Genomic DNA, 26073 nt, shown 5'->3' with positions numbered 1-26073 from the left:
TTTTTTTTTTAGATCATTTTAATGTTCAGCGTGAGAGTTCTATCTCCAGCTGATAAAGTGGAGGTGAATTAGTTTTATTTTGAGTATTTGGGGTAAAATTTATTCATTGTTTTTTATCATTCAATTTAAGCCCATAATAAAGTTTTGGCAGTAAGAAATGTGAACTCATTGAACTAGTAAATGAAACAGGATGAATACATGTTTTTTAAAGATTAGAGATAAAGTGTTGTGAACGAGTGTTTGCCCCCTTCCTTCTTATTTTTCCATTTTTGTCACAGACCATCAACTACATCTTATTAAACAAAGATAACCCGAGAAAATTGAAAATGCACTTTTTAAATGATGATCTTATTTATTTAGAGAAAAACTTTATTCAAGCCTACCTGGCTCTATGTCAGGTAGAAACACATGATGCAAAACACACTCTCCTCTGCAGAATTGTTTTAATTCGGCCACATTGGAGAGATTTTGAGCATGAACAGTCTGTTTAAGGTCATGCCAAAGCATCTCAATTGGATTTAAGTCCAGACTTTGACTTGGCCGGACCAAAACCTTCATTTTGTTTAGCTTTTTTTTTTCAGTTAGCAATTGACAGACAGACGTGCTGGTGTGTTTCAGCTTATTGTGCTGCTGTACGTCCTGACATTCTCCTTCAGGTACAATTCTTGGTAGAGAGCAGAATTCATGGTTCATCCATTTGGGCAAGTTCAGTCCAGGTGCTAAAGCAGCAAAGCAGCCCCAGACCATCACACTACCACCACCATGTTTGACTGCTTGACTATCGGTGCGATGCCATTTTTATGAAATGTGAGATGGGTTGCTTTTTGAGATCTTTTAGGCTACTTCACTTTCTCAAACAGGTTCTATTTAAGCAGTTTGTTAATTCAACAGGTCTGGCAGTAATCAAGTCTGAGTGCTGCTAGTGAAACTGAATGCACCTTTTCAAAAAGAATGGGGCTAATCACAAGTAAATCATGATTTAACAACAGGGGGCAGTCACTTTCTCACACGGGGCCAGGTAGGTTTGGATAGTTTGCTCCCTTGAAAAATGAAATCATCATTTATGAACTGCATTTTCGATTTAATCTGGTTATCCTGGTCTAATTGTAAAAGTATCTGATGATCTGATATATGGGCAAAAAAATAAGATAAAATAGGACAATCAGAATCATGGCAAATACTTTTTCACAGCACTCTATACTTGTGCAAACTTTTCCTTGAGCGTCCTTGAAAGTGACAAATACGACAAAACACATGATGCAAGTTTACATTTACTGCACTCGTATTAAATAAGATCCTGTCCTGCACATACAGCCCAAATGATCATGAACATAGCTATTAACAGACATAAACACAGATGTACCTGCTGTCCATGAACATATATCCACACACAGACACACTTGTCTGTGATGAAAATAAAGAGACACTTGCTCTGTTGGCACCTCCTCCAATCACACAGGCCGCCTCCACTCCTTCATCCCAGCTGTCACAACTGCAAAAACTCTACAAATACACACGCGCACTCTTGCATATTCACACTCACCCACACACACCACTTTTCCTGCTCACACCTTTTCCCGCTCACCATGGCTCTCTCCAGTTGGTGCTCGTGTGCCCACTCTCAGCTGCAGCTTGTATGTAAAGTTTATGTTTGTGTGCATGTGCCATGTCTTTTATTGACGTGGTTCCAGCTGCGTGCAGACACAAAGAACCCACCTCTGCTCCTGAAGCAGTAGAGTGGACAAAGAGTTGCTGCCTTGAAGTTGTGAAAAATTACAGCCACCTAAAAGTCAGTCTGCTCTGTGTCTGAGAGAGGGGAAAGTATTGAAATGGCATCGGGTAATTTTGCATCTCCTTGTTGTGAATCTCTGCTTTTTCTCTGCTTTACACACCCTTATATTTTTGCTCCATGTGTCCAACCTGATACAGCTCACCTACTGAGTTAATTTTGGGCCACTGGATCTTATGATTAGTGCGTGTGAAATCACTCCTGTGCTTACTATGCATGTTTTCGTCTGTGTGTGTGTGTGAGAGTGAGTAAGTGCAACAACAAATGCTTCCTGTTTGACAGCAACACCATGTGCAAGGTCATAAATCTGATCACCAGAGCAGCAGATACAGTGACAGTGTTGCTCGCAGGAAGCACCCTGGATTAGCAAGGATTTATGGATGGACTTTGGATAACACAACCCATCACTTGTGAATGCACCCAGTATCCTGTTTCTTAAGATGGCAGACTGGGATTTTTGCAAGTGAAAAGAAAAGTGTCTTGATACTTCAAATCCACGAAAATAGAAAATGCTCAGACTGAATTCAGCTTTAGTAACTATCTGCAATTGAATAGGGGAACTGAAATAAGGAGCAGATATCTGGGAGGGGAGTTGGGCCTCTGTTAGTGATTATTGCCCATGTGGAGTTTTTTCCATTTTGGTACCCTGGCTCAGACTCTTATGTCTGGATCTTTTAAAGGGTCCAGTGAGGTTTGGGCATGTCTGATTTTCAACACTTCAGATTAAACTTTTCTACAGCTCCCTGAGGCCTTACTAATGCAGGCCCCCTGTTGACTTGCAGCAAAATTGAAAAAGAAAAAAACACAACTGTGAAAACTAGAGGTGGAAATTGCATGTGTGACACTGGGATGATGTGGTGACGTCTTTGGAAAGGTAATAATTATCGTTGTCACCTTCGTTTTTTATGATGCCAAGGAAAGAGAATTAAAACATTTTCAGGATGACAGGTTTGAAGCGGATGCTTGGCTTAATTTGTTTAGCACATTAAAAGAATTGAGGCATTGAAGGACATGATTGTGCCATGGCAATTTCAAGCAGCCTTAGCACATTGTTTCTGCAAAGCACCGTTTCTTTGCAATTTCTCAGCTAAAGTACACAAAGGTTTATAAGTAGAGAAAAGTTAACAAAATGACCTTATCCCTGCAAAGAAACTGCATTAAAATTCAACTGAAATATCAGGATTTCACATTAGATATTCATGGTTTTAGTCAGACTATCCATCTAAAATATTTTCATTTGTAGTGAACCGGGCCAGAATCAGCCCGCCAAAGGCTGTCAAAGTGAAGAAGGGCATGAATTTTAGACTTTTAACTGTATTTTCAAAGGTTTTACAATTTTTTCTACTGATAAAACTAAAACCATTCATGTCACACCAAAGTAAATAACTAATAGATAAACAATGAAATAGCAGAAGGTTCCTGTTTTCTATAATATTATCTAATAAAGAAATGTGTGATTTTTAGAAACAAAGACAAAAAGAGGACATCAACACATCTGTATAATTGCCGGACAGTCAGCACAAATAGATAGTAGAACTTTTTTTTTTTTTTTTACAGTTTAGGCCCAAAGCAGCATTTCTTTCTCATGTAGAAAAACTGAGATGTACTCCTGAAATTGCACTTGTTTTTTATTTTAGAATATGTCTAAACTTATTTGCACTGACATAAAGAGGAGTTTTTCTGACCGTTACAATGCTTTACTCTGTTGGGAAACCTCAGGTCTGTCCTTGGTAATATGCTAACACACACACACATAATTATTGCAAACAGTCACAACAGCACTCCCTGATGGCCGGAGCCTCCGCCCTCCTCCAGAAGGGCAATTCACTCCCCCACACAGTGCCCAAACCATTAACCCAGCCTCACTTCAAAACATGATTATGCCAGAACAAGCCTGATCCACAGAGGCTAACACCCCAAAACCCAGGCAGGACCCAAGTGATAAACTTCCAGCTTACTGGTGCCAGAAACCACAGGACATCCTCAGTCGTCCCTGTCCATACTCCAGTGGATCAAAGCTGTTTTCCTGGCATGTGGAAGCGCTCCTGATAGGTGATTTTAATATTGTGGTTTAATGGTCTATGAATTTGAATTTATTTTTGAAAATCAGACAAAGTGTCTTCAATATTTTTTTTAAGAAATCAGAAAAAGAGTCCTAAAATACTGACAGCTAATGGAAACCTGGAACACAGAAAGGATTCATAAGTAATAAATGAAAAAGGTTGGGGAACATCGCTACATAACAGTGTCAAAATAATCCAATAATACCTCTTTTTAATGTGTGTGTCCTGTAAGTATAAAGCTGTTTCCCTCACTAACTTATAACATGTGGCAAATGTCATGGAGTAAAAAGAAGGATAAGACTTATGGAATTATAGTTGAAGTAAAGCATTCCTTGAGTATTTAAATATCTATAATAAAAACTGTTCTGTTCATATTATACTTGTGCACTCTTTCTTAATGTTTTTTATTAAAATATATTTGATATAACCACATACAAACAACTAGCACCCACCCATACTTTTCTCTGAGACACACATATACACTCAGTGTGTTTTTCTCATTTAAGTTGCCTCGGGGAGCGAATAAGTGCCAGGCAGTACCAGTCCACTGTCGGCTGCTCTCGCCAAGGCCTGACAAACAGGGGTTCGGGCTGGCAAGATGCCCCCTGCCCCCTCTTGCAGCACTCAGGCCACAGGCAGCTGACAGAAGAAGCAGCCAAAAGATCAACAGTTGCTGTGACTTTGGTTGAGCGACTGGCCAGGCTGCTGCACGCCACCCAGCACACACTCAGGGCACCTGACCCTGAGTAAACTGACAAATGCCAAACATTTGGGTGTGCCTGCAGAGTGATGTGACCCTGAGGGTTCGATGACCTTACTGCACCAGGTACCCAGACACATACAAAACTACAGGTATTATTTTAACACTTTTTCCCCCTTTTTTGTCTGTCTTTCAAGCTCTCGACCAGCTATATTCCACTTGCAATCTCCCACACAGTAATCATCATGGAGCAAATCTAATGGCCCTTGCACCAGGGAAAGCGTGCTGTAATTTGTGCCTGATTACCATGTTTATGTGACTGGATGCTGTTTTACAGTGCGCGATACTTAAACAAGTGCTTGAAATTAACGTCTGGTTTGTTACTTTCAGCAAAGAAAAAATACACTCGCTTCATTAGGTTTCTCTGAACTGCCTCCACATTTTGTATTCATGGGCCTTGGCACAGAAACTCATAAACATGCACAAGCATATGGCACCCTAACTATACATTACAGCCTCTCGATGTAAAGTACAGTCGTTAGACATATTTAACTTATCTTGACAAGGATGTTAATTTTCCTGAAAGCAGGGATGGATTCCAGTGACCTTCCCTATTGACGTCCCTAATTCCCTCCAAAATGCCCAGCTGTTGCCACAGCAGACAGCTGCTTTGGGGGCAGAAGGAATCTCAGCTGTTGACGGGAGCTGTGCAAAAAGGTTGGTGGATTTTCGGGTTTGTATTCCCCCCAAATCCACTTACTGCCCTGCATGAAGCTGGGTGGAAAAATGCTGACAGACAGCAAACTGAGGGACGGAAAGCAGAGGCTACAGCTGTCCGTGTGTTTACAACCAAACTACTCTGTTTCTACCCCCAGCTCAAAAACGACTGACTTTTGAGTTGGGGGTCAAATTAAGAGACATCCCCAAATAATCTGTGGGATATAATTTGGCTTGATGGGAAATTCAGTATTGGGGATTCAAAAATAAAGAAAGGAAGAGATTAATTTGCCATTTTAGCAGCAAAAGTTTACTACAGTTATGTCAAAACCACTTAGGGATCAGCTAAATTCCAAATGCAGTGATTTCAATACACTGATCCCTCTATACATGTGACTCATAACCTGTTTAATGCTCTGTTGTTTCTTTCTGGGTTGATTTTCAGTTGTAACTTGCATATCTAAAATGTGACTTCCTCTGTGGAAAATTCAGCCTGATATTACAATTACGGACGCACACTGAAAAGCTGAGGGGATAATGAGAGCTCACTTTGACTCCCTGATGTGGGCATCAAATAATGTCTCTGGGCTATGATTGCCATTAATAGACTAATGAGCCTGGACAGTCTGGAAAATGAACGGAAAGAAAACTGCTGCGGAAGTCATGCTGCGGAAGGAAAAACTATTATATGAATTAGAAAGGGCATGGGTTAGTTCAGAGAGGATCAAGTGACCATCATTTACCATTCTTGATTATGGAGGCAACTGAAAAACCTACTGTAGTTTGGACAGAAGCAACCAGTAGTACTGATATATAAGCCAGACTCATGCAACAGTAGCAACTCTTTTTATTTTACTCCTAATAGTGATCTAATATAGTCGTTTCTCAATTTCTAAAACTCACACATTTAAATCAATCATATTCATTTTCTAGAAATCAAAGTATAAAGTGCAACTGTAGGTCTGAGTTTTAAGCTCTATGACTTTGTTTCTTATTGCTATACCGCCCTCTTGCGACGCATTGTTGAAATCACGTTTCAGCTGTTTTTCTTTTGATTATTCATGTATAAGAGAACCTTTTAAAATTATTTGTACTGACCTGCAGCCACACGCCATGTATACAGAGAGAGAGAGAGAGAGAGAGACATACCAAACAAACAAAAAATCTAAGCTAATCATCAGTATAATACATGGAAATGTTGGCGCACTCACCTTAAAACGGCTTCTGTAACACAAAGTAGGGTAAGCTTATTACTAAAAAAGCAAAACTAGCTGCTTTAAAAGCAGTTCTGTTTTAAAGTATAATGCAAATTATTATGAGGCTTTACAACATATCACCTTTATTACATAAAAATCAGACTGCTGACAGAGAAATATCTGAATGCTCTGTACTTTAGCACACACTGACCCAAAGTCCTGCAAATATCAAGGTTTCATTGAACGCAAAACTTCGTTTTTAGGTGGAAGAATTCCTTGCACACAAATCTGTAGCAAAGCTGTGCCGCTGATATTTTATTTTTTTTATTTTGTTGTTGTTGTTGTTGTTGTTGTTGTTCCTTCTCTTCTTTTTCAGGACCACGGAGAGCGCCCCTGACCCCGTCGATTGGAGGTTATGCGTTTGGAAGTCACGTGATTGTGTTTAAACCTGAAAATCCCCCCTCCTCTCTAAATCGACTTCAGCTCTGCCCCCTTCGGCTTTGCCGTTACTACGCGCAGTGCTGAAGCTGCTGTCCTGGAAAGAGCAACCTATCGAGAGCAGGAAGCGGCAGATCAACAACGGAAGCGACAGCGATTTGCGACAAATTCACTCCTACTTTGAGTGGAAAGGTGTCGAGGAACATGCGTTTAACGCACAGGTGAAAAAAAATCACCTGATTTAACTTCTTCGCTGCTCCAACTTTTCAGCCCTACCTTGCGCAGATTCCGGTTAGATTTGCTTTTTGTTTGTTTGTGTCTGTTGAGAATAGTTTTTTTTTTAAAGAAACAAACAAACTATAAAATCTTGAGACATGTCTCGCAAGAAGGCAGTCAAAGGCAAAGCAGCGACCAGCAGCCCGTCCGCGGGCAGCCCCTCCGGGAAAGGGACCGGGAAATCTGCGAGAGGAAGCCCGGGCATCGTTCAGATGAATGGTGTAGTCCATCCCAGCAGACCGTCCATCAGCAACAGCAGCGAGTTTTATGACATCGCTTTCAAGGTAAAGGTGTCCACCGATGTTACGCAGTCAACCCAAGTCACGCAAAAGTCGACTGTGTTGGAGGACTTTGCATGAAAACATGAAAGGGTGCGGTGGGGTATAATTTGGGAAACAACACACCTACGAAGGTCAAAAACTAAATATCGAGCAAATGATATGCATGCTTTTGTGTATGTGTGTGTATTTTAGGCACGATAAACCCGATTGTAGTCTACTTTATCCCTGCTGCTGCCGTTGTCCTGCCCAGCTTTCATTGTCTTCCGTTTTACCACCACCTTTATCATTTAAACAGCAGCGAACCCGCGATAGCAGCTGTGTCAATAAACAATCGATAACCCGGAGAAGGGGCGCATCGCACTACAACAGCCAACCAACAAATTATTTGCTCCTTCCGTGCAACCGGTTAATAGCACGTTTTCCTCAGAAGCAGGATGAGTTGTTGGTATACACAACCTAGTGTGAGGGTACTGGGTGTGAGCTGCCACTTCACCTCAACACAAACACAGATTTACACCCACAGATTCCCTGTGTGTACTCCCAGCGTAGCTTCAAGGGGCCCTTGCCACCTACTCCGTGTTTTTGAAGCAGCTGTTTGATGTGAGAGGAGAGATGGCTTTGTGTTGCTTTTTTTTCCATTTGAAAGAATGGATTGTTCCATGTAAGCCACTTAAATGAAGGGCTTCTACTTCCATATTTTCAAAAGGTTGGATTAACCTGTTTCAGTTTGGGCTCAGATTTCTACTGGTGAAAATCTCTACTGCCTGGCTTTTCTTCAGTAGCATCATATGCTGCCACACTGATTTCCTACAGCTCTGACAAGTGCTTTCGAAATTCTCTCTAATCCTTCTCTTTTGATTTCTTTTGATAATTCAGCACTGGATTATAGTCCAACCTGTAGATTCAAGGTTAGCAGCAGGCTTTTGAGAGATTGCACTGTACCTCTATCTGATCGTGCTCTAAAAAGTGTCATTTGTCGGGCATTTTGCCATGTTCCATGTATTATGGCTCTCTCTGGTCAATAATCACATTAAATATAAGAGAGACAGAGAATCCAAGCACCTTCTCTTACACACTCCTTCAAAGGTCTGAATATGGGTGAAGCTTCTGAGGGAGGGGTCATAAAAGAAACAAGATTTTTAAAGATAAAAAGAAGTGGGAGCAACTCCTTTTTTTTTTTTTTTATTCTCCTTCCTGGTTCTTTCGTGTCCTCTCTGCTTCCTCTCTACGGACCCAGGAGGCGCTTTTAATTTCCATACTCCAGGTCCCAAAGTGCCTCAGCTAAACTGATAATAGTAATCACATAAAACCTTTAACCTAATCACAGCTCTGAATAAAAAGAGAAATGTACAGCTCGCTTTTCTGCAATAAAGTTAGCCGCGTACGAATACATCATGCACTTACAGAAAGGCTTTAAGGACATCAACTGGCCGCAGCAAGGAGTCACACATTCATCCACGTACACCTTCTTCCGTGGCCAAGCACCAGAATACCAGGACTGATTTAGCCGAATGATTCAGATGCGGCGATGACAAACAATCAGACGCTGATAGTTAATTAAACAAATGAGCAACAGCTCCCTCCTGTTCATGCTAATTATTTCAGTTATTTCTGGCATTTACTTTTTTTTGGGGGGGGGGGGATCATATCCCTCGCATGCCTCTAACTCACTCCTGCTGGAATACCTGTGCAGGTGATGCTGGTTGGAGATTCTGGTGTGGGGAAAACCTGTCTTCTGGTCCGATTCAAAGACGGCGCTTTCCTGGCCGGCAGCTTCATCTCCACTGTGGGCATCGACTTTAGGGTGAGTTTAAATCACGAGAGCCAAACAAAAACGAACATAAACCAATTCCCTGCACACATGCACTTTCATACACACTTTCAGATTGTGTTGTTTCTAAATGGGGCCATATTCTAATGGGATTTTCTTTTTAAAGCTATTTAGTCACTTTACATGTCCCAGAACTCTGACTATCTCCTGTGTGAGATGTCTCACAAGATAAGATATTGATTTCTTAAATTAGTTCGACATGCTTTAGTTTTTTAGTCTCCCTGGGCAATCACAGTGCCTATCATGTGCCAGTTTCATGGTCCCACATGGGCAACTATAGAGAAATTTATCCATGTCTTCATTTGATCACATTCAGATGTCTATGCATGTGACAGAAACAGGTGTTCACTTAGGTGATACTGAGAATCATATTTGCAAAAATGTGCTACTTTTAATCATTAAGTCATAAAATGCTTTGTTCCGTTTGATGCACATAGATTAAAATAAAAGTAGAAACAGCTATATCTTTTTGCTGTATATTCCTTTTCTTGATAGAATCAGACAGATACAGTTGTGGTCAGTTTACTTGTTATCAGAATGATTGTTGTAATAATTTTGGGTGCTTTTAAAAGATTTGAACTGTTCTTTTTCCAGGATGCAATAATTATGCAGCACACATCTTTAATTACTTTTTTAAAAAACAAGAATTGGGTGTGCAATTTGAAATTTTGGGGGGGCTTTTCTCTTCTCCACACACATTTTAAAGTATACATACAGGCTTAAATACACACACTTACTAATTGATGCTGAAGGCAATAAAACATTTTTTAACTTGACAAGGCCCAGGCTTATTAACATCATCGTGATCATGATTGACTGCAACTGGTAGGTTCTCTTTGCCAGCATAAAAGGATTTGTTTGACAGAATTTATTGGACTGATGTACTCAGAACAATGGGAAAGTCCAAGCAACTCAGTGAAGAGCTAAGAAGGAGAATTCTAGCTTTACTTTTGGTCACAATGACGAGATGTATGTTTAAAAGATGATAAAAGTGAGGCTTTCGCCAGCTGTCAAGCAAGGTGGTGGCACTGGATCATTGCACAAGGTGTATGGAATAACGAAAAAAGAGAACTACCTCCAAATTCTTCAATTTCACTTCAAATCAACAGCTAGACAGTTGAAACTTGAGACGATCAATAAGATTATTGAATGGCCATCCTAAAGCTCTGACCTCAACCCTACAGAAACTGAATTTGTGGACTACGCTAAAAATCCAGGACTGTGATGAGAAACCAATTGATTGAAATTGCCCCTACCATTTCTGTCAAGAAGAACATTCATGCCCATGATGAGTGACTGCAAATCAGTTCAAACTCCACATGTAACCGAGAATAACGTAAAAATAAATCTTTACATGTTCATGCTGAGATATTTTTTGCTTGTTTTTGACTAATTAGGTTCACTGGCGATAGTTCAGCAACATGGCTGGGTACAAAAAGCAGTTGTAGGAAAGTTTGGTAAGGTTTGCCGTTGTGTTAAATGTACCCCAAAGCACTTTACACATCCAGTCATCCACCCATTCACACACTGGTGATGGCAAGCTACATTGTAGCCACAGCCACCCTGGGACGCACTGACAGAGGCGAGGCTGCTGGACACTGGCGCCACCGGGCCCTCTAACCACCACCAGTAGGCAATGGGTGAAGCGTCTTGCCCAAGGACACAACGACTGAAACTGTCCAAGCTGGGGCTCGAACCGGCAACCTTCCGATTACAAGGCGAACTCCCAACTCTTGAGCCACAATCGCCCCAGTTTAAAGAGTAAACTGAAATTTGTCGGAGAATTGAGATGTGATTAATGTGACTGCAAGTCATCACTACATCTACAAATTCTTTACCATAGAAAGACACAAATTTATATACTGTAAGCACTTTCCCCAGAAAGTAGTGTCATCAATACTATACTACTGTAAGCACTTTTTTATTATAAGCATGTGCACACACTGCTGATCTACTTGTAGCAGCTGTGTTGCTTTCAGTCTGTATTATGTGTTTAATCTCTTATTTCTCTAAAATTAAAGCTTTTTAGTTTTAGCTTGCTTTGTAAAATCACCGACAGGGTTTAAATGCAATTCTGTTTATGTCACAGGTTGCACGGCTTCCCAACTTTTTTGGGGGAACAGGATTATAATATTACATAAATGTACAGCAGTCTAGTAATTTATGTTTGTGTGTGTCCCTGTGTGTGGTAAACTAAATATCCAACCATTGTATAGTCCCGTGTGGGCTGGACGAGTTTGTGGGTGGGTGAGCGGTTGAATTATTTACTTATGCAATGTCTCTTATGACACTTATAGCACCGTAATGCTGATGCACATTTAGGCCTCTCCAAGTACAGAGGAGGCCTCTGTCTGCTACATTTAATGCTAATGGAGGAAAAAGAACCGGACGCATAAAGTTTAGCACTTACTCAGCTCTTTTGCCTTATTGACTTATTATTTAATCGCAGTGTAGCACAGAGCTGTATTACGTGAATAATGATCTCTCGTCAAAGCTCCCTTTGTCTTCTACATGGTTTCACGTTAAGCAGTTCAGTTCTTGAAACAGATCGCCCAGGACTCACGAGGATCGTCTGCAGTTCTATTTCTCTTATTATATTTTGTTGGGGTTTTTAAAAATTTACATTTAAAACAGATCACCAAATGATTATAATTACATAATCTCTTAAAACTGGACACGGATATCTATGTAAACATGAATGGGAACTTGTTTAAACAGTGACAACAGTGAGCGGCTTATCTGTTTGTTTTTAAGAGAAAGACCAGGACTTTGTTGAGTTGGAGGGAAAACTTGAAGGTCTGTGGTGTTTGTCTTCCCATGGAGAATACACAGAGAAAGGAAGAAGGATGGGGAGTGATTCTTATTTTTAGGACAGACAGTTTTGATCCCCTTTAGTTGGTGGGAAAGAGAGGCAATTTGCTTCGTATGGGGATTTGATCCAGTTCTCACTTCAAAGCTCTCCAGCAAGACGCAATGTTTTCCTTTCCCCTCTTGTTTATTGCATTCTCATCTCACTTAAACCTCAACATGTTCTCGGGATTAGAGTTGCACTAGTACACAGTTTGGCTTAAGATACAGTGAGTGTGAATGCAAAATGTGCTGCATCTCTGCATTTGTGTTTCGCTTCAAAAATCCATGCAGGATGCTTATAAAGGATTAAATTACAGATAAGAGTGAAAGGTTAGACCGTACCTTGCTTACTGTCATAACACAAATGGGAAGCAGACATAGCTCTCTATTTCACACTCATGGCGATGATATGATATCAACCCTACCAGGTTAATAGGGTGAATTCAAGTCTCTAGCTGCCTAATGAATCACACCAAGAAATGTTTGTGTCGCAGATGTATCACTGGATCCAGAAATGCGTAATTCTGTCTTTCAAATGCGTTTCTACTTTCACATCACTGTTTTGCACATGTAAAAGTTTTTAGGAACTAAAATTTTAACCAGAGAAGTTCAGTTTTCAGGGTAATGAACTGTCTCTTGTTATAGTTCAATTGAAATTGAAAATTTGCATAAAAGTGGGACAAGTGATCATCTTCAGAGTCAGTGCGTTGACAGTTAATACAAGTGCTAATGGATCGGGACTTTGCAGGTATTAGTGTGTGTAAATGACTTGTTACCCAAGCAAAAATAAATTATGACAGATATTAAATGATTGTTTTCAGAAATCACACGAAATAAATTTTGATATTTTACTTTCATACACTGTGTTGCTAAAAGTTTTTGTCTACTGTCTGATGTCAGCCCACCCTTTGCTGAAACAGCTTCAACTCTTCTGGGAAGTCTTCTATCAGGTTGTGGTTAGGACTAAACTGTAAAGGCCACTCAAGTTCTTTCAAACTAAACTCATTCATTCATGTCTTTATGGACCTTGCTTTGTGCACTGGTGCGAAGTCATGTTGGAACAGGAAGAGCTCATCCCCGAACTGTTAGCACAAAGTTGGGAGCATGAAATTTTCCAAAATGTGGTATGCTGAAGCATAGGAGTTCCTTTCACTTGAACTAAGAGGCTAAGATGAACTCCTGAAACACGACCGCACCACAATCCCCCCTGCATCAATCTTTACATTTGGCACAATGCAGTGAGACAGCACAGTTCTCCTGGCAACCTCCAAACTCAGACTCGTCCATCAGATGGCCAGACAGAGACGCGTTATTTGCCACTTCAGAGAATACGTCTCCGCTGCTCTAGAGTCCAGTGCCGGCATGCTTTCTAGCACTGCATCTGACATTTTGCAGTGTATTTTATGACGTAAGGTTTGGACACAGCTGCTCAGCCATAGAAACCCTTTCCATGAAGCTCTCTACACACTGTTCTTGAGCTAACCTGGAGGTCACATGACGTTTGGAGGTCTGTAATGATTGACTGCGCATCAGCATCCCCTGACCCCCGCTCTACCACTTCCTCACTGAGTTGCTATTGTTTCCTATCGATTCCACTTTGTTACAATGCCACTAACAGTTGACTGTGGAATATTTATAAATTTCTCAATGAGAAATTTCACGATTGGACTTGTTACACAATGGCTTTCTAACACAGTACTGCTGAGTGACACATTCTTTCACAAATGTTTGTAGAACCAGTGTGCATGCCTAGGTGCTTGTTTTTATACACCTGTGGCCACGGAAGTTACTAGAATGACTGGAATGGGTGAGTGACAGCTTTTACAATATAGTGTATGTTTGTGATTTACACATTTGCCTAACAAGCAAATGATTCCTGGTTTGATCCTGTGAGAAATTTTGGTGTCGCATCAGAAAGGGCATTTGACATTAAAATCTGCCAAATTAAACAGTCTACCTAACAAGAGGCAAAGCAACTAAGGAAAAAAATCACAGCATAATAACTGGAATATTATTACAAAAAGTCAAAACAATGGACAAACAAAAAAACAGCAAGGTTTTTGTTTCAAATTCTTCTGGAGACGTCTCATCTTTTTCAACTCTCTTATCAATCTCCCTCTGCGCCATCTGTGAAAATCTACTGTCCTGCATTGTTATATCGCTGAAAAGCATGTGAAGCTCCTCTTGGTTGTGACTTGAGCCCAACTAGAATGGCCATGTGCATGTAATATGCCAATATTAGGTGGTGCACAACACCAAAGTGCAGAAGAAAGCATGCACTGTGCACAAGGATAACAGAAGTGAGCATAAACTACCTGTATTAGTATTAAGTCCATCAATCTATCACCAAACAGTATTTAGCATATCAGCCTGTACGTCTCTGTCTGTTGCAATGAGATTTTCATGCACTGAGAAACCAATATCAACTGTAATTGTTCACATCCATCATACATTAAGTTTTCCTTCATTTTCCTGTCACTTCCCTCACTGGCATCCCGTTTGGCATTTCATGCATATTCTTGCTAAAAAATAATGTTTTGTTTATCCTTTTAAATGCTGGAGCCTGAAGGGATGCATTTTTTTCAGGTTTAACTCAATCCCACAGTTCCAAATAGCAACAGGGAATTTATCTGAATTTAATTCAGTTTTATTTTTATAATGCCAATTTACAACAACAGTTGCCTCAAGGAGCTTTATATTGCAAGGTAAAATCCCTACAATATTAGAGAGAGATCCCCAACATTCAGATAATCCACTATGAGCAAGGACTTGGCAACTGTGGGAAGGAAAAACTCTTTTAACCGGAAGAGCCCACTGCCTTATCAGGCTCAAGAATGGGCAACCATCTGCTGCGACCAGCTGGGGGATAAGTGGAAATTATAAAAGCTAGAGAAAGAAAACAAAAGTTAACAAAATGTATTTATAGCTTAGATAAGAAATGTTGTCTGAATGAAGAAACAAAGGGAAATGATGCCAGAGAGAAAAAGAAACACAAAATGCTCAAAAAGAAGCCATTACTCCAACAAACCTTCCTTTTATGCCTGTACTTGGAAAAACAACCTTTCCTGCTGCTTCTTTTTCACAATGTATTTCATTTAAGGACAACAGAGAGAAGGAATACTTCAGTCCTTCATTTGACAGAGTGGTTGAGAGAAGAGCATCACTTCTCACCTCTAGTAAGAGACAAGGGAGCGGCTCTCAGCTGTCAGTTATGTCTGCTGCACCCAAAGTGATAGATCTCTTATGCAACCACAGATTTCGCCTCGGCTGGGCAGTAGTTTCATTTTTCAGCATTTATTTCTATAGTAGTGAAATGAGATATGGGATGTTTATATGAAGTTTATATGGATATAGTTTAATGTTGTATTACCTAACCTGTTCTTCTGTAACTGTGTGCTTGTGTTTCTGTCCTCCCTCACATTCTCCGAACAGCCAAAGCCCAGTTGAAGAATTCATTATTATCTCAATATTTAAAGCTATATGTTGACTCAGTGTGACAGTAATATGTGTGGGAAGAACACAGGTTCAGCGGCCATTGTTTGGACTATGTTTCTCTTATCCCCTTGCACTTACGGTGCTAGAATTAGACAAAAAGGGTTAAACATACTGAGCGGAAACACCTGATCAGTGAAATTGTCATTTTTAAGAAAATGTCTTAAAAAAATATGTCATAAGACCTATATTGCCTATAACTCCTGACTAACGTTTTCTCATTCAATGGGCTTAAAATTAATGTTTCTTTTTCAGTTTGTGGTGATCTGCAAATTGTGCTTTACAGTGTGTGTGAATTTATGAATCATCCTTACCGACTGATATGCATATGTCTGATCTCTGAACAAAATTTCCAAGGGGCTCATCTCGTACTGGCATGTGGGCTAACCAGTATACTGAAAGTTGCCCAGTGAGCTAGGAACAGATCATTTTAACTCTGGGGGTTGGTCATATGGCCTTATGTCACTATATTTCAAAGAAACTTGCAATAATTATATAATTGATGATTTATATTTAAGGCGTCCTTATTGGAGATTGCAACTTGCAGGCATCAGCATCTATAAGTGAGCTGCTGTCACTGATGTCATATTACCTAATTTGAAGTGTGAATCTACTGAGGTGCCAGCAGCTGGAAGGTTATATTGCAGTATTAGTGACGCATTATATACAGCTTAATGCTTTAGTTTAATAGTGACAAAGTTAATGTCAAATGTCATTTGGATCCCCCCTCTCCATCCCCACACACTTGATTGTGACCACAGCTGGCAAATGCTCTAGCAATACTCGATGAGTTATTTGTTGACTTTTGGGGTATCACATCACCAGCTGCTAGCATCCCTTCTTCTTGTGCCTTTGTAGCCTTATTGTAGTTGCTGGTGTGCCTTTTTTCCTTTAAGTAATGAACAGTTGCAAAGAATGTTGCTTTGCTGGAGGTTTTTAAAGTAACCTCCTTTATAGCTAGTAAATTGCCATTGGAGACTGACACCCAGCTCTCGCTCTCAGACATAGCTGGGCTTGGTCATTATTGTGTATGCACGCAGATTTTTGTACAATACAATACAACTTTATTTATATAGCACATTTGAAACTGAAGGTACACGAAAGTGCTTCACAACAAGGTTAAAACATAAATCAGCTGGTTCTAACATCACATTTTTCTGCTCTGCTGGAGCACTTAAAGCACTTTAAAGAAGCAGTTTTTTCTATGTATGTATGTATTTGGCATGCAGACTGGAGCAGTCAAGGATCAAACCACTAACCTTCCAATTAGTGTATGACCTGCTCTACCTCTTGAGCTACAGCTACCCCATATAATACTGGTATTTTAATTATACCAGTATTATCGTGGACTTTATGATATGGCACAGCCCTAATAAAAATCTTTATTTCTGAGGATTAAATCAGTTACAACTGACCACAGACTACAGCCCAGAACAGATGAAATATCACAACACAGTCTCAGTTCTCCAGTGTTCTAGTAGCGCTCTGTCTAGGAGTGGTCTATAAAATGTCCCTGACACATTTAAGAGACATGGATCACATCTTGAATACTAATTAATGTCTTCCTGCTTGTAGTCTGTATTGTACTTAAGACCTTTTATCAGTGCAGTGCAACTCTAGGCAAGATTCATTCATGCTCTTCAGCTACAATGGATGAGTCCATGGTTATCACTGCGTTATGGGATGCACAAATATCGTTGCAGTAGCCCTGTCCTGGTAAACACTTTAATGCTCTTGTCTAGTGGTGTGCGTGTAAGAGAGTCAACCATGTTTTTTTGTGAGTCATAGAAAACCAACCTCTTTCTGAGCTGGATAAAAGAATGAAATGAATAATAGGTTGTGTTTTTGGTGGGGGGGTTAAATAACACACCATGTTCCATAATGCATTTACTATACTTCAAAATAACTAAAACACAAAGTACTGTCTTTGCCTACGTAAAGCTGCTTTCAACCGCTTCCTTATTGACAGGGCGTGGCCGAAGCGGGTGGCTCTGCATGTTTGATTTGGCTGGTGTTTATGGCGGATGCTCAAGGAGGATCTCTCGCTTGTTACGCAAATATGTAAACCAGTACACCGTGGAGCCACCTGCCCCTTACTGTATACTAATCATTATTCTTATCTGTAAATGTTCTCTAATATCCTCCTCCACTATCTTTTCCGCTTGCCTACAGATGTCACCTGGCACTTTCTCATTTGTACTAATGAACCTCAGACTCACGTGTGTCAGGATTTTCATACCTCACTGATGACGGAGAAGTATGTAAACATCAAGCTTCCATTTTTAAGTGCAGCAGGCGTGATTCGCACATTCACCAGGGAACAACATTGATTCATATTTCACTTTCCGCTGATGTTATTTGTGGTAGTACTTAATATGTGCAACATATGGGGGTGGGGTCTATGATGCAGGCAAACTGCAGAGACTTCCTACTACTGTTATAAAGACAACGAGAGGTAGGCTCACTTTTATCTAAGTTAATGTGGATAATGAAGACATTTTTGTAATTGAAGGATTTCTTACAAAAGCTGGTATAGTCATTATCTTACACTGTGTCCATTTACCTTCATTTATCTCATGGGAATTGCCCAGTTAATTTTACTGAATTAGTCATCAGCAGCAATTTATTTATAATTTATCTTTTTTCATCTGTGAACAGAGCAGATGTTGAATAATTCAAAGAAGTCTAGTCTTATTATGAAGGTAGTGCTGAGGATTGTCTGTTAAAGTGTGTGCATTTACGTGACAGTGAAGATGGGTGTGTTCCTCCTGCCAATGCAGAAAGCACAGAGATATGACAGAGGCAGCGGCAGCACAGAGAGCTGAGAGAGAAGGTCAGTGGTGTTACAGAGGATTTGAATCAGCTGTAAATTATGTTGTCATCTTGGCACAGGAACAAAACATATCAATGAGTATGAATATGTTACATAATGAGGATGAAATGTAATGATTAATAGGGATTAGAATATTTCTCTGTGCTTTAGTCATTTCGTCTGTGAAATGTCAGAAATATCTATATTTTAAAACAGGACCTTGAATGAAATGCACTGAAACCAAGTCTTATTCGTGTCTTAAAAGCGAGGAGTCTTACCACGATGCAGAGGCCTGAACATTACATGATTATTTTAAGTTGTTGCCATGGCTCAGACTTGTTTCAGCACATACCATGTCAAAGCAAATATCCTGGTTAGATTTTTTTTTCCCCGGCTCAGACTGTGATTGGTAGGTATTCACTGTTACTGAAAGGATTGCGTTGCTTCTGGTCGAGTCACTTGGCAATAATAATTTGGCCCTTCCAAAAGTCACTCAGGTCAGCACGCCTGCCTATTTTCCTCACTTCCCATGGGCTGAGAATGATAACGACTGTTCTTTTATGTGGTATTCAGACTTGGAAAAAGCACACATTCTGAAGTAGAAGTACAGCTACTAGAATAAAGAAATACTCCAGTAGAAGTTGATAAAAATAATAATAGTAGATGGGATACAAACTTTAGTCATTTTTTAATTCTGATAGTTGTAAACGAAAAACAGAAATGTGTTTTAGAAAAACATCTATAAAACAAAAAAAATGGCATAAATATTGATTAGGCAAATCTGAGATGGTCTCAGGGACAATCCAGCACATACTGTAACAGCAGTGTGTACAATGCAAGCAGGCAGGGCATAACCAAGTGGCCAGCATAGTGTACAGGAACATGTATGATAAGTATGGCCAGGAAGCCCCATGGTCAAAATGGGATAATAGGGTGGTTGAGAATAACGAGTTAAGATCCAGACATAGTAGTGGTGGACAAGCAGAGGAAGAAGACTGTAGTAGCAGAGGTAGTTACACGAAGTGATAGCAACAAGAGGAAGAAGGAACAAAAGATACTCGAGAAACCCGAGAAGGGAGCCAGAAAAGATGTGGACGGTAAAAGCAATAGTGCTACCCTTGATAATCAGAGTACTTGGAGTAGTGACCCCCAAAATGGGTAAGTCGCTCAAGCAGATTCCAGGAATGACATCTCTGCCCAGAAAAGTGCAGCCCTATGAACATCAAAGATACTGTGCAGGACCCTCAAGCTTGAAGGATAAAGACCACCCACAGGGCGAGTGGGAAATTTTTATATATTTTATATATAGCTACAACAGAACCGAAAGGGAATTTACAATGGAAAATCCCACAGTATCAAAGCCTGAAGGCAGCTCATCAGATCATAAAGTGTGATCACAAGCATGTTAATTGTTTTTTCACCACTGATAGAGCCATGCACCATGAATTTGTCCCCCACAGTCAGACTGTCAATGCAGAGTTGTAGAACGTCCTGAGGCATGTGAAGAACATTTGCCACAAATGACCTGAGATGTGATGCGTGCCCATGTATGCGCCCACTCACTGTTTTGAGCAGTGATCGCAGTGCATAAGATATCAGGTCCTAAAACACATGCTCAGTGCAGCTTTACTACAAAGATGCTGAATGCTTAAAGCGTTTTTTTTTTTGTTTGTTTTTTAACCAGTTCCCTTTTGATTTAAAGTCATTTCAAGTCATTGTGACCTTTCTAATTCTAAATGGAACTAGAAGTGTAATAGCTGATTTACTGTCTGACCTCTCACTCCAATAATACTAAGCCAGTCAACACACCTTTATGTGGTTGTCTTCGGTAGTTTGCAGTTGCACTGGAAGGCATATTTTAATCTGTGGTCAGTTGTTTTGATAGCAGCTTTATAGGTAAATGGGACATGCTCAACAGTCGGTTTATCAATCTTAAATTGACATTTTAGTGTGATTATCAGGCAGCGTTATCTTTCCAAGTAGATAATTGTGTTACGGAGACACACATATGTACGCAAAATGTACAACAGCAACCTGATAACGATGCTCAACAGATGTGACGACTGTTAAGGAACCAGGGGAGATAAACGCAGGCAGCAGACTGTGTGTCTTACATCAGTGTTTGCACATACGCTGCAGGTGGGCTGTTCTAAAGCAACATTTTTTATAAAAAATAGGCTGCAAAGAAAAAAAAACGCGCAATATTTTTAGCAAGCTTTAAAAAATGCAAGTGAGATAATAAAGAAAACATTTTTTCAACATTAATCAACATTAGTTCATCTGAAACAGTTTCTTATGACTTCATTAATTGACCTTTTTTCTTTTTCTATTGAATGTGTGAATTTGTCACATTGTAAAATGACACGTTAAGTAACTGCAGAAAGTACATTTTCTTTACTTTTCTTTATATTTTCAAATCTGTTCTATTTTATCCTTTAACTCCACTAAGTATGAGGATTTAGTATATCATTTTTAAATATAGCTAATAGTAAATTTTACAGATTCGGATAATAAAAAGTATAATAGATGGGATGTGTGGCATCAGCACTAATGCAAATGGTCTGTTTTGAGCAAATAGAGTGCTGACCATGAAGCAATGTTGTTGACTCACCAGTCATTGAATGTTCTTACCCTGATGCAGGGCTATCACAGAGAGACGGACAACCATGGGCAATTTAGATTCACCAGTTAAACTGAAACCAGATCCATTAATATTATAATTAAAAGTAATATATATGATTATTTAAGAACTTCTCAACAAAAATAATTACATCCCTCTGAACACACAACTTTCACATGAATCAACAGACACATTCATGCTCATGGTGTGAGCCACCGTCCTTAACACCGGTGAGTCATGAGCCAGACCATCTCAGCAAAGGCACTCTGAAATAGACTAAATAAGTACAAGTATGATATGAATCATTTTACTTTAATGCTGGATGTGTATGTGTGCGTGTATTTACCCATTATTGACTGCAGGTTGCCTTTGACTTCTGTCGTCAGTGTACACACTTCATAGCTGCTGATTGTTGACCTTACTGAGTGCATTATTATGCACTGCATTTTAAGTGTGTGTGTAATGGCTAAAAACTGTTTTATGCAAAGTAAGATGAGGTCATCATCTTTAGATGGCGTTGGGATGGTGACTCATGCAACAAGTGGATGTTAGTCATCACATCATTACAGCAACTCAGTTGGTCCTCAGGAGAAGTAATAACATATTTTTGATAATAATTTTGCTCCAGTGATGTGAAATACCCCTACTTTCTGTTCTGTTGTGTTTTTGCTGTTGTTTTTCTGGGGGAAAAATACATGTAATTGTTTGCAACTCCTGAATGCATTACACATCTTTACTTGTAATATTTAAGTTCTTTAGATGATTCAAACCTTTTCTAAACTTCTGCTTCTGCTGTTTTCTCAAGTGGTCAGAATTTTGTATAAAATGTAAGAGTCTATTGAAAGAAAGCAATGAAAAGATGAAAGCAAGACAGCAGGGAGAGACGCATCTTTGGCATGTGAGAGGCTGATAACGGACCCATCATAAAAATCAAGCTGTGGCTTGATGATTGCATCTTCTTTTCTGAAAGCTTCCGCTTCTCTTTGATGTATCACCTGTCAGTGTGCATGTCACTGACAGTGCATTGCCTCTCTGATAATGGTCTCTTTGCATCTGTCTGTCAGTAGTTTCCAGCATCTATACTTTTTTTATTATTTATTTTTGGGTAGTTTGTGTCAAGATGCCTGAGTGATTTCTCCATTATCCACTCTCCCGCCTGCCAGTTTGTCTGCCCGCCTGCCTTTTCTGAGTAGGTGGAATTAAAGTGCCAAGCATAGTCATGCACTGCAAATGGCAGTAATGTTTTTTTTTTTTTTTTTCTGCTTTAAAAATAATTTGAATCAAGATGAACTGGGCCCTAAAATGCATATTTGGACACATTAAAAACGAGAACTAAAACAGAGAACCAATATGCATGAATCTTTATAAGTAAAATTTTGTGCAACTGTTGGCAAAATGTTACCAAAGTTAACTGAGAAGAAGGTTAAGGTTAGTGGAATTCCTTATGTTTTGCATACTTGTAGAGAAGTAAGCAAAGGGCGAAGATCAAAGATTTGGGCACTACAAGAGATTTGATGGCTCAGAAGAGTTTTATAAAGATCACTAACTTAAACTAGAGCTTAGACGACATTTGAGGAGTCACTCTGCAGTCGTGGGTTCCTCTACAAAGCTGCCTAGCATTCGAAATGTATTTGCTGTAACTGACACCCACAAAGCTGGAGAAGACAATTATACAACAAGGAGGTGTTTTTAGCAGTCATAGTGAATCTTAAGTGACTGTTATTAGAAATATTGGAGCTCTGGTGCACTGGGCAGCAACACCTGCACATAGAAGACCGAGTCATGAGAAGAAAAGCTCAATAACAGGAGTTTGCAAATAAATATCTAAATGAGCCTGAAGCTTTTCCTGTATTCAGAAGTTAAAACTGAATTTTCCATCATCATATGTTTGGATATAAAAAGGAAGAAAGCTACACCCCATGGGGGGAATTGATCATTCGTTGTTTGTGTTGCAGCCATTGACGTGAGGTACATTTCACCAACATCTTCTGGAAGCAAATATCACACTGTCTGTATTTTAAAGGTTCTGCTTTTGCCATGGTTTTCACAATCCTGGGACCTAAACGCCATCAAAAAAAATCTGCCGCCAGACATTAGAAGAGTAATACATATGAGAGGCGCCCAAGAATCTAACAGAAGTGCAATGCTTTTGCAGGAAAAGTAGGAAAAAAATCCCCCAAACAAAACTAGAAGTGAAATACTTCTAAATGCTACAAAAAGATTCTCCACGCTGTGATTTTTGCAGAAGGTAGCGCTACTGAGATCTACAAAACTTTTCCTTTTAGGCTTTTTCCCATTTTCTTATTTTGAAACTGTAAAAGACAGAGAGAAAAGTGTTTTGCTCAAAAAGAGCTTTTTTGGAAATCGACTCATTATTCGCACCCTGGGTTGTGACTGTAAATGCGCATGAAAATACCTCTTTGCTTGCTTGTCACTGTTTATGTTGTAGGGCTAAGATATTTAGCTGTGTTTTATATGAGTCCCAGTCCCTGCTAAATGAAAAGTATTGGGCGAGGGTTCACACCTGCCTGGAGATGTTTGTAATTAATGGCAAGCAGCTTTGCCACCTGCTGCCCTAATGTCACTCCGATCTAGAGAGGCGAGCCCTGAGGAGCACGATGAATATTTAATGATGACATGAAAGAGGTGGGGGGTGAATTGTTTGACTGTGGAAGCATCAGTCAACAAGCTATGAGAGACAGAGATTGTTAAGCAAGATAAAGCAAAGGAAGATGGTCATTTTGTTCTATGTCTGTCTGTCTCATTTTTGTGAGTGTGATATTTGTCAAATCTCAAACACCTTGAGGGACCTTCTTGTGGTTTAGTTGAACTCCAGAATGAACTTGTCAGAATTTGTTGTGGTGTCATGTGAAGGTCACGGTGACCTAACAAAACACATTTTTGATCTGCTTTGCAATTCAACGACAGGGGAATTATTATTTGTGTCATCCCAGCATGTGAAAATACCAAGAGATAACCCTGACAGGGGACATGTGTTCAAGTCTGTGTAGATTTGGTGTATTTTTGTATTTTGTTCCATACTGAACTACGTTTTGTTTTTGATGATTTGGTTCATGCAACCAAATCAAGGAGCAACATGGGGAAATCAATATCATTAATAGCAAAGTAGTGATATCACAAATCTAAAAGTTTTCACAAAAATTCTTCTTGTTTTGCCTGAGCAATATAAGCTAAAGATGATGCCTCAAGGGCAAAGTATGACTTTTTTTTTCTTTTTTTTTTCTTTTTTAAATTGGAAAAGTCCTTCTCTTATAAGAGTCCTAGATATGAAATCCTGAGGCTTTACACTTCTTGGAATGCAAATCTAAAAAGTTAGCCAGGAAAAAAAAGTGCCTTAAGTTGATCTACTGGGACTACATGCCTCCATGTCGTGCATTTTAACCAATGCTGTACTGACAAAATTGGAATTTATTCTTTGCCAGATAGATCCCAGGCTCTTTCCTTGATGTATTTTTGTTTTGTTTTGTTCACCTGTGATTTTCCTCAGCACATTGAAGAAGCATACTTAATGGCAGCAGTAATAACAGTTTGCTGCATTTTGCAGGTTTTCATCTGAAATGCCCCCGAGGCCTTCTGCTCTTTCAATTAGTCTCAGTCTCGAACTTCGTCTGGTCACCCAAGTGGAAAAGTCAATAACAGCAAAGGTTCCCGTTAACCCACTGAATATATACAGTCACAGGTGCTTTAACGGGTGGACTTTTTCAATCAAAGTCATGCACAAAAATGTACTTCTTATTTTCAGGCACCTCATGTTACTGCTTCACTGCTTTGCAGACATTTGGAAGCATACAGGTAAAAACATTATTGCCGCAGCAGCTATGGCCTTGCTGTTAATTGTGCAAGGTCAGCAAGTTTAGCCCATCCATGAATGAATCCCATATTGTCTATAAGTTGCACAGTGTTTGTGTGTCTGGTGTAATGTGATTTATTGTGTTTTCTGTGTCTTCAAGAGGTTTTTTTTTCATTGCATTTTAATAAAAAGTCCAATATTTTTTAATTGTATCTTGTGGCTTAAAAATGCTGATCAAGCTCTACTCTGAATGTGGAGGAGAAGAAAGGATCTGTGTGTTCAGTTATGCTTCAATAACATGATATTTATAAAGTATCATTTATTCCCTTAAAAAGTTAAATGTGTGCAGTCAGCCTTAAATAACAGAGCTCTTGCTGTGCCCAATTCACTCACACTCCATTATGATGATTACACTTTACGCTGAGATACTAAGGAGTTACAGATTGGCATAAAGTAAATGTCAACAATGAAAGCTAGCAATGTAAACTTGCCACCAGCTCAGTCCCTATTTTGACTTCTGACTTCAGAGCTGCCTTAATTTTCCGTGGAATAGATTCAACAACACGCTCAAAATATTCCTTAGAGAATTTAATTGAGGTACTGTTATGTAATTTACTGATTAGTTATGTGTGTCAAAGAGCGGCTGAACAGGTGTACCTAATAAAGTGGCTGGTGAGTATGTATCGTCTTTTGGCTAATCCAGTGTGCTGAAATCAAATTTCAATTTGAATGTAATGTTGATTTACTCTCTTTTACATATGGGTTGTATCACCTGTCTCATGCGTAACCTTTTTGTAGACATCATGCTCCTGTTAGCAGTCTCATGCTACAGTCATTAATGTTTTATTGGCTCACACTTCAGAAAGCTCCTCATACATTTGTAATTTATGATCCCTGTAAGGTGCTGTTAGTCATTCTGTACTAATGTGTACGTTCTCACTCATGAACCATTGGGGAAAAGAATACATCCAGCATCTGACTGGTCAAGAGGTTTGCATTTGAAGACGTCCTCTGCTTGGAGGGTGATTGAAGCTGACCTAAAAAGTATAGCAAGCTTCTCAACTTCTCAAGCCTCCTGTGAGCCAATTGTAATTACACAGAGCAGAGCTGTGTCAGGCTGTAAGTTGTAGCTTTAGAAAAGTCTAAAGGATGGTGGAAACTGTGTCTGCCAGAGTGGGATTGACACTCTTTAATCTA

The 26073-nt window shown here is 39.6% G+C and overlaps 1 protein-coding gene across 1 annotated transcript in view; it reads left to right on the top strand.

Moving 5' to 3' along the window:
• Positions 1–6811: 6811 nt before the first annotated feature.
• Positions 6812–26073, top strand: part of LOC146576185 (ras-related protein Rab-26-like) — a 59098-nt gene continuing 39836 nt past the window's right edge. Inside the window, exons 1-2 of the mRNA XM_085271265.1 lie at positions 6812–7463; positions 9154–9264. Of these exons, the coding sequence (XP_085127391.1) occupies positions 7278–7463; positions 9154–9264 (297 nt within the window). The 5' untranslated portion in view covers positions 6812–7277. The remainder of the gene's footprint in view (positions 7464–9153; positions 9265–26073) is intronic.

This window comes from Mchenga conophoros, linkage group LG4, assembly GCF_057382185.1.
Source record: "Mchenga conophoros isolate Kocher_MC1m ecotype Shallow Benthic linkage group LG4, M_conophoros_male_GT1.1, whole genome shotgun sequence".
NCBI classification, from domain to species: Eukaryota; Metazoa; Chordata; class Actinopteri; order Cichliformes; family Cichlidae; genus Mchenga; species Mchenga conophoros.
Note: the sequence above shows the minus strand (reverse complement) of the source record. Positions and strands in the feature narration are given on the sequence as shown.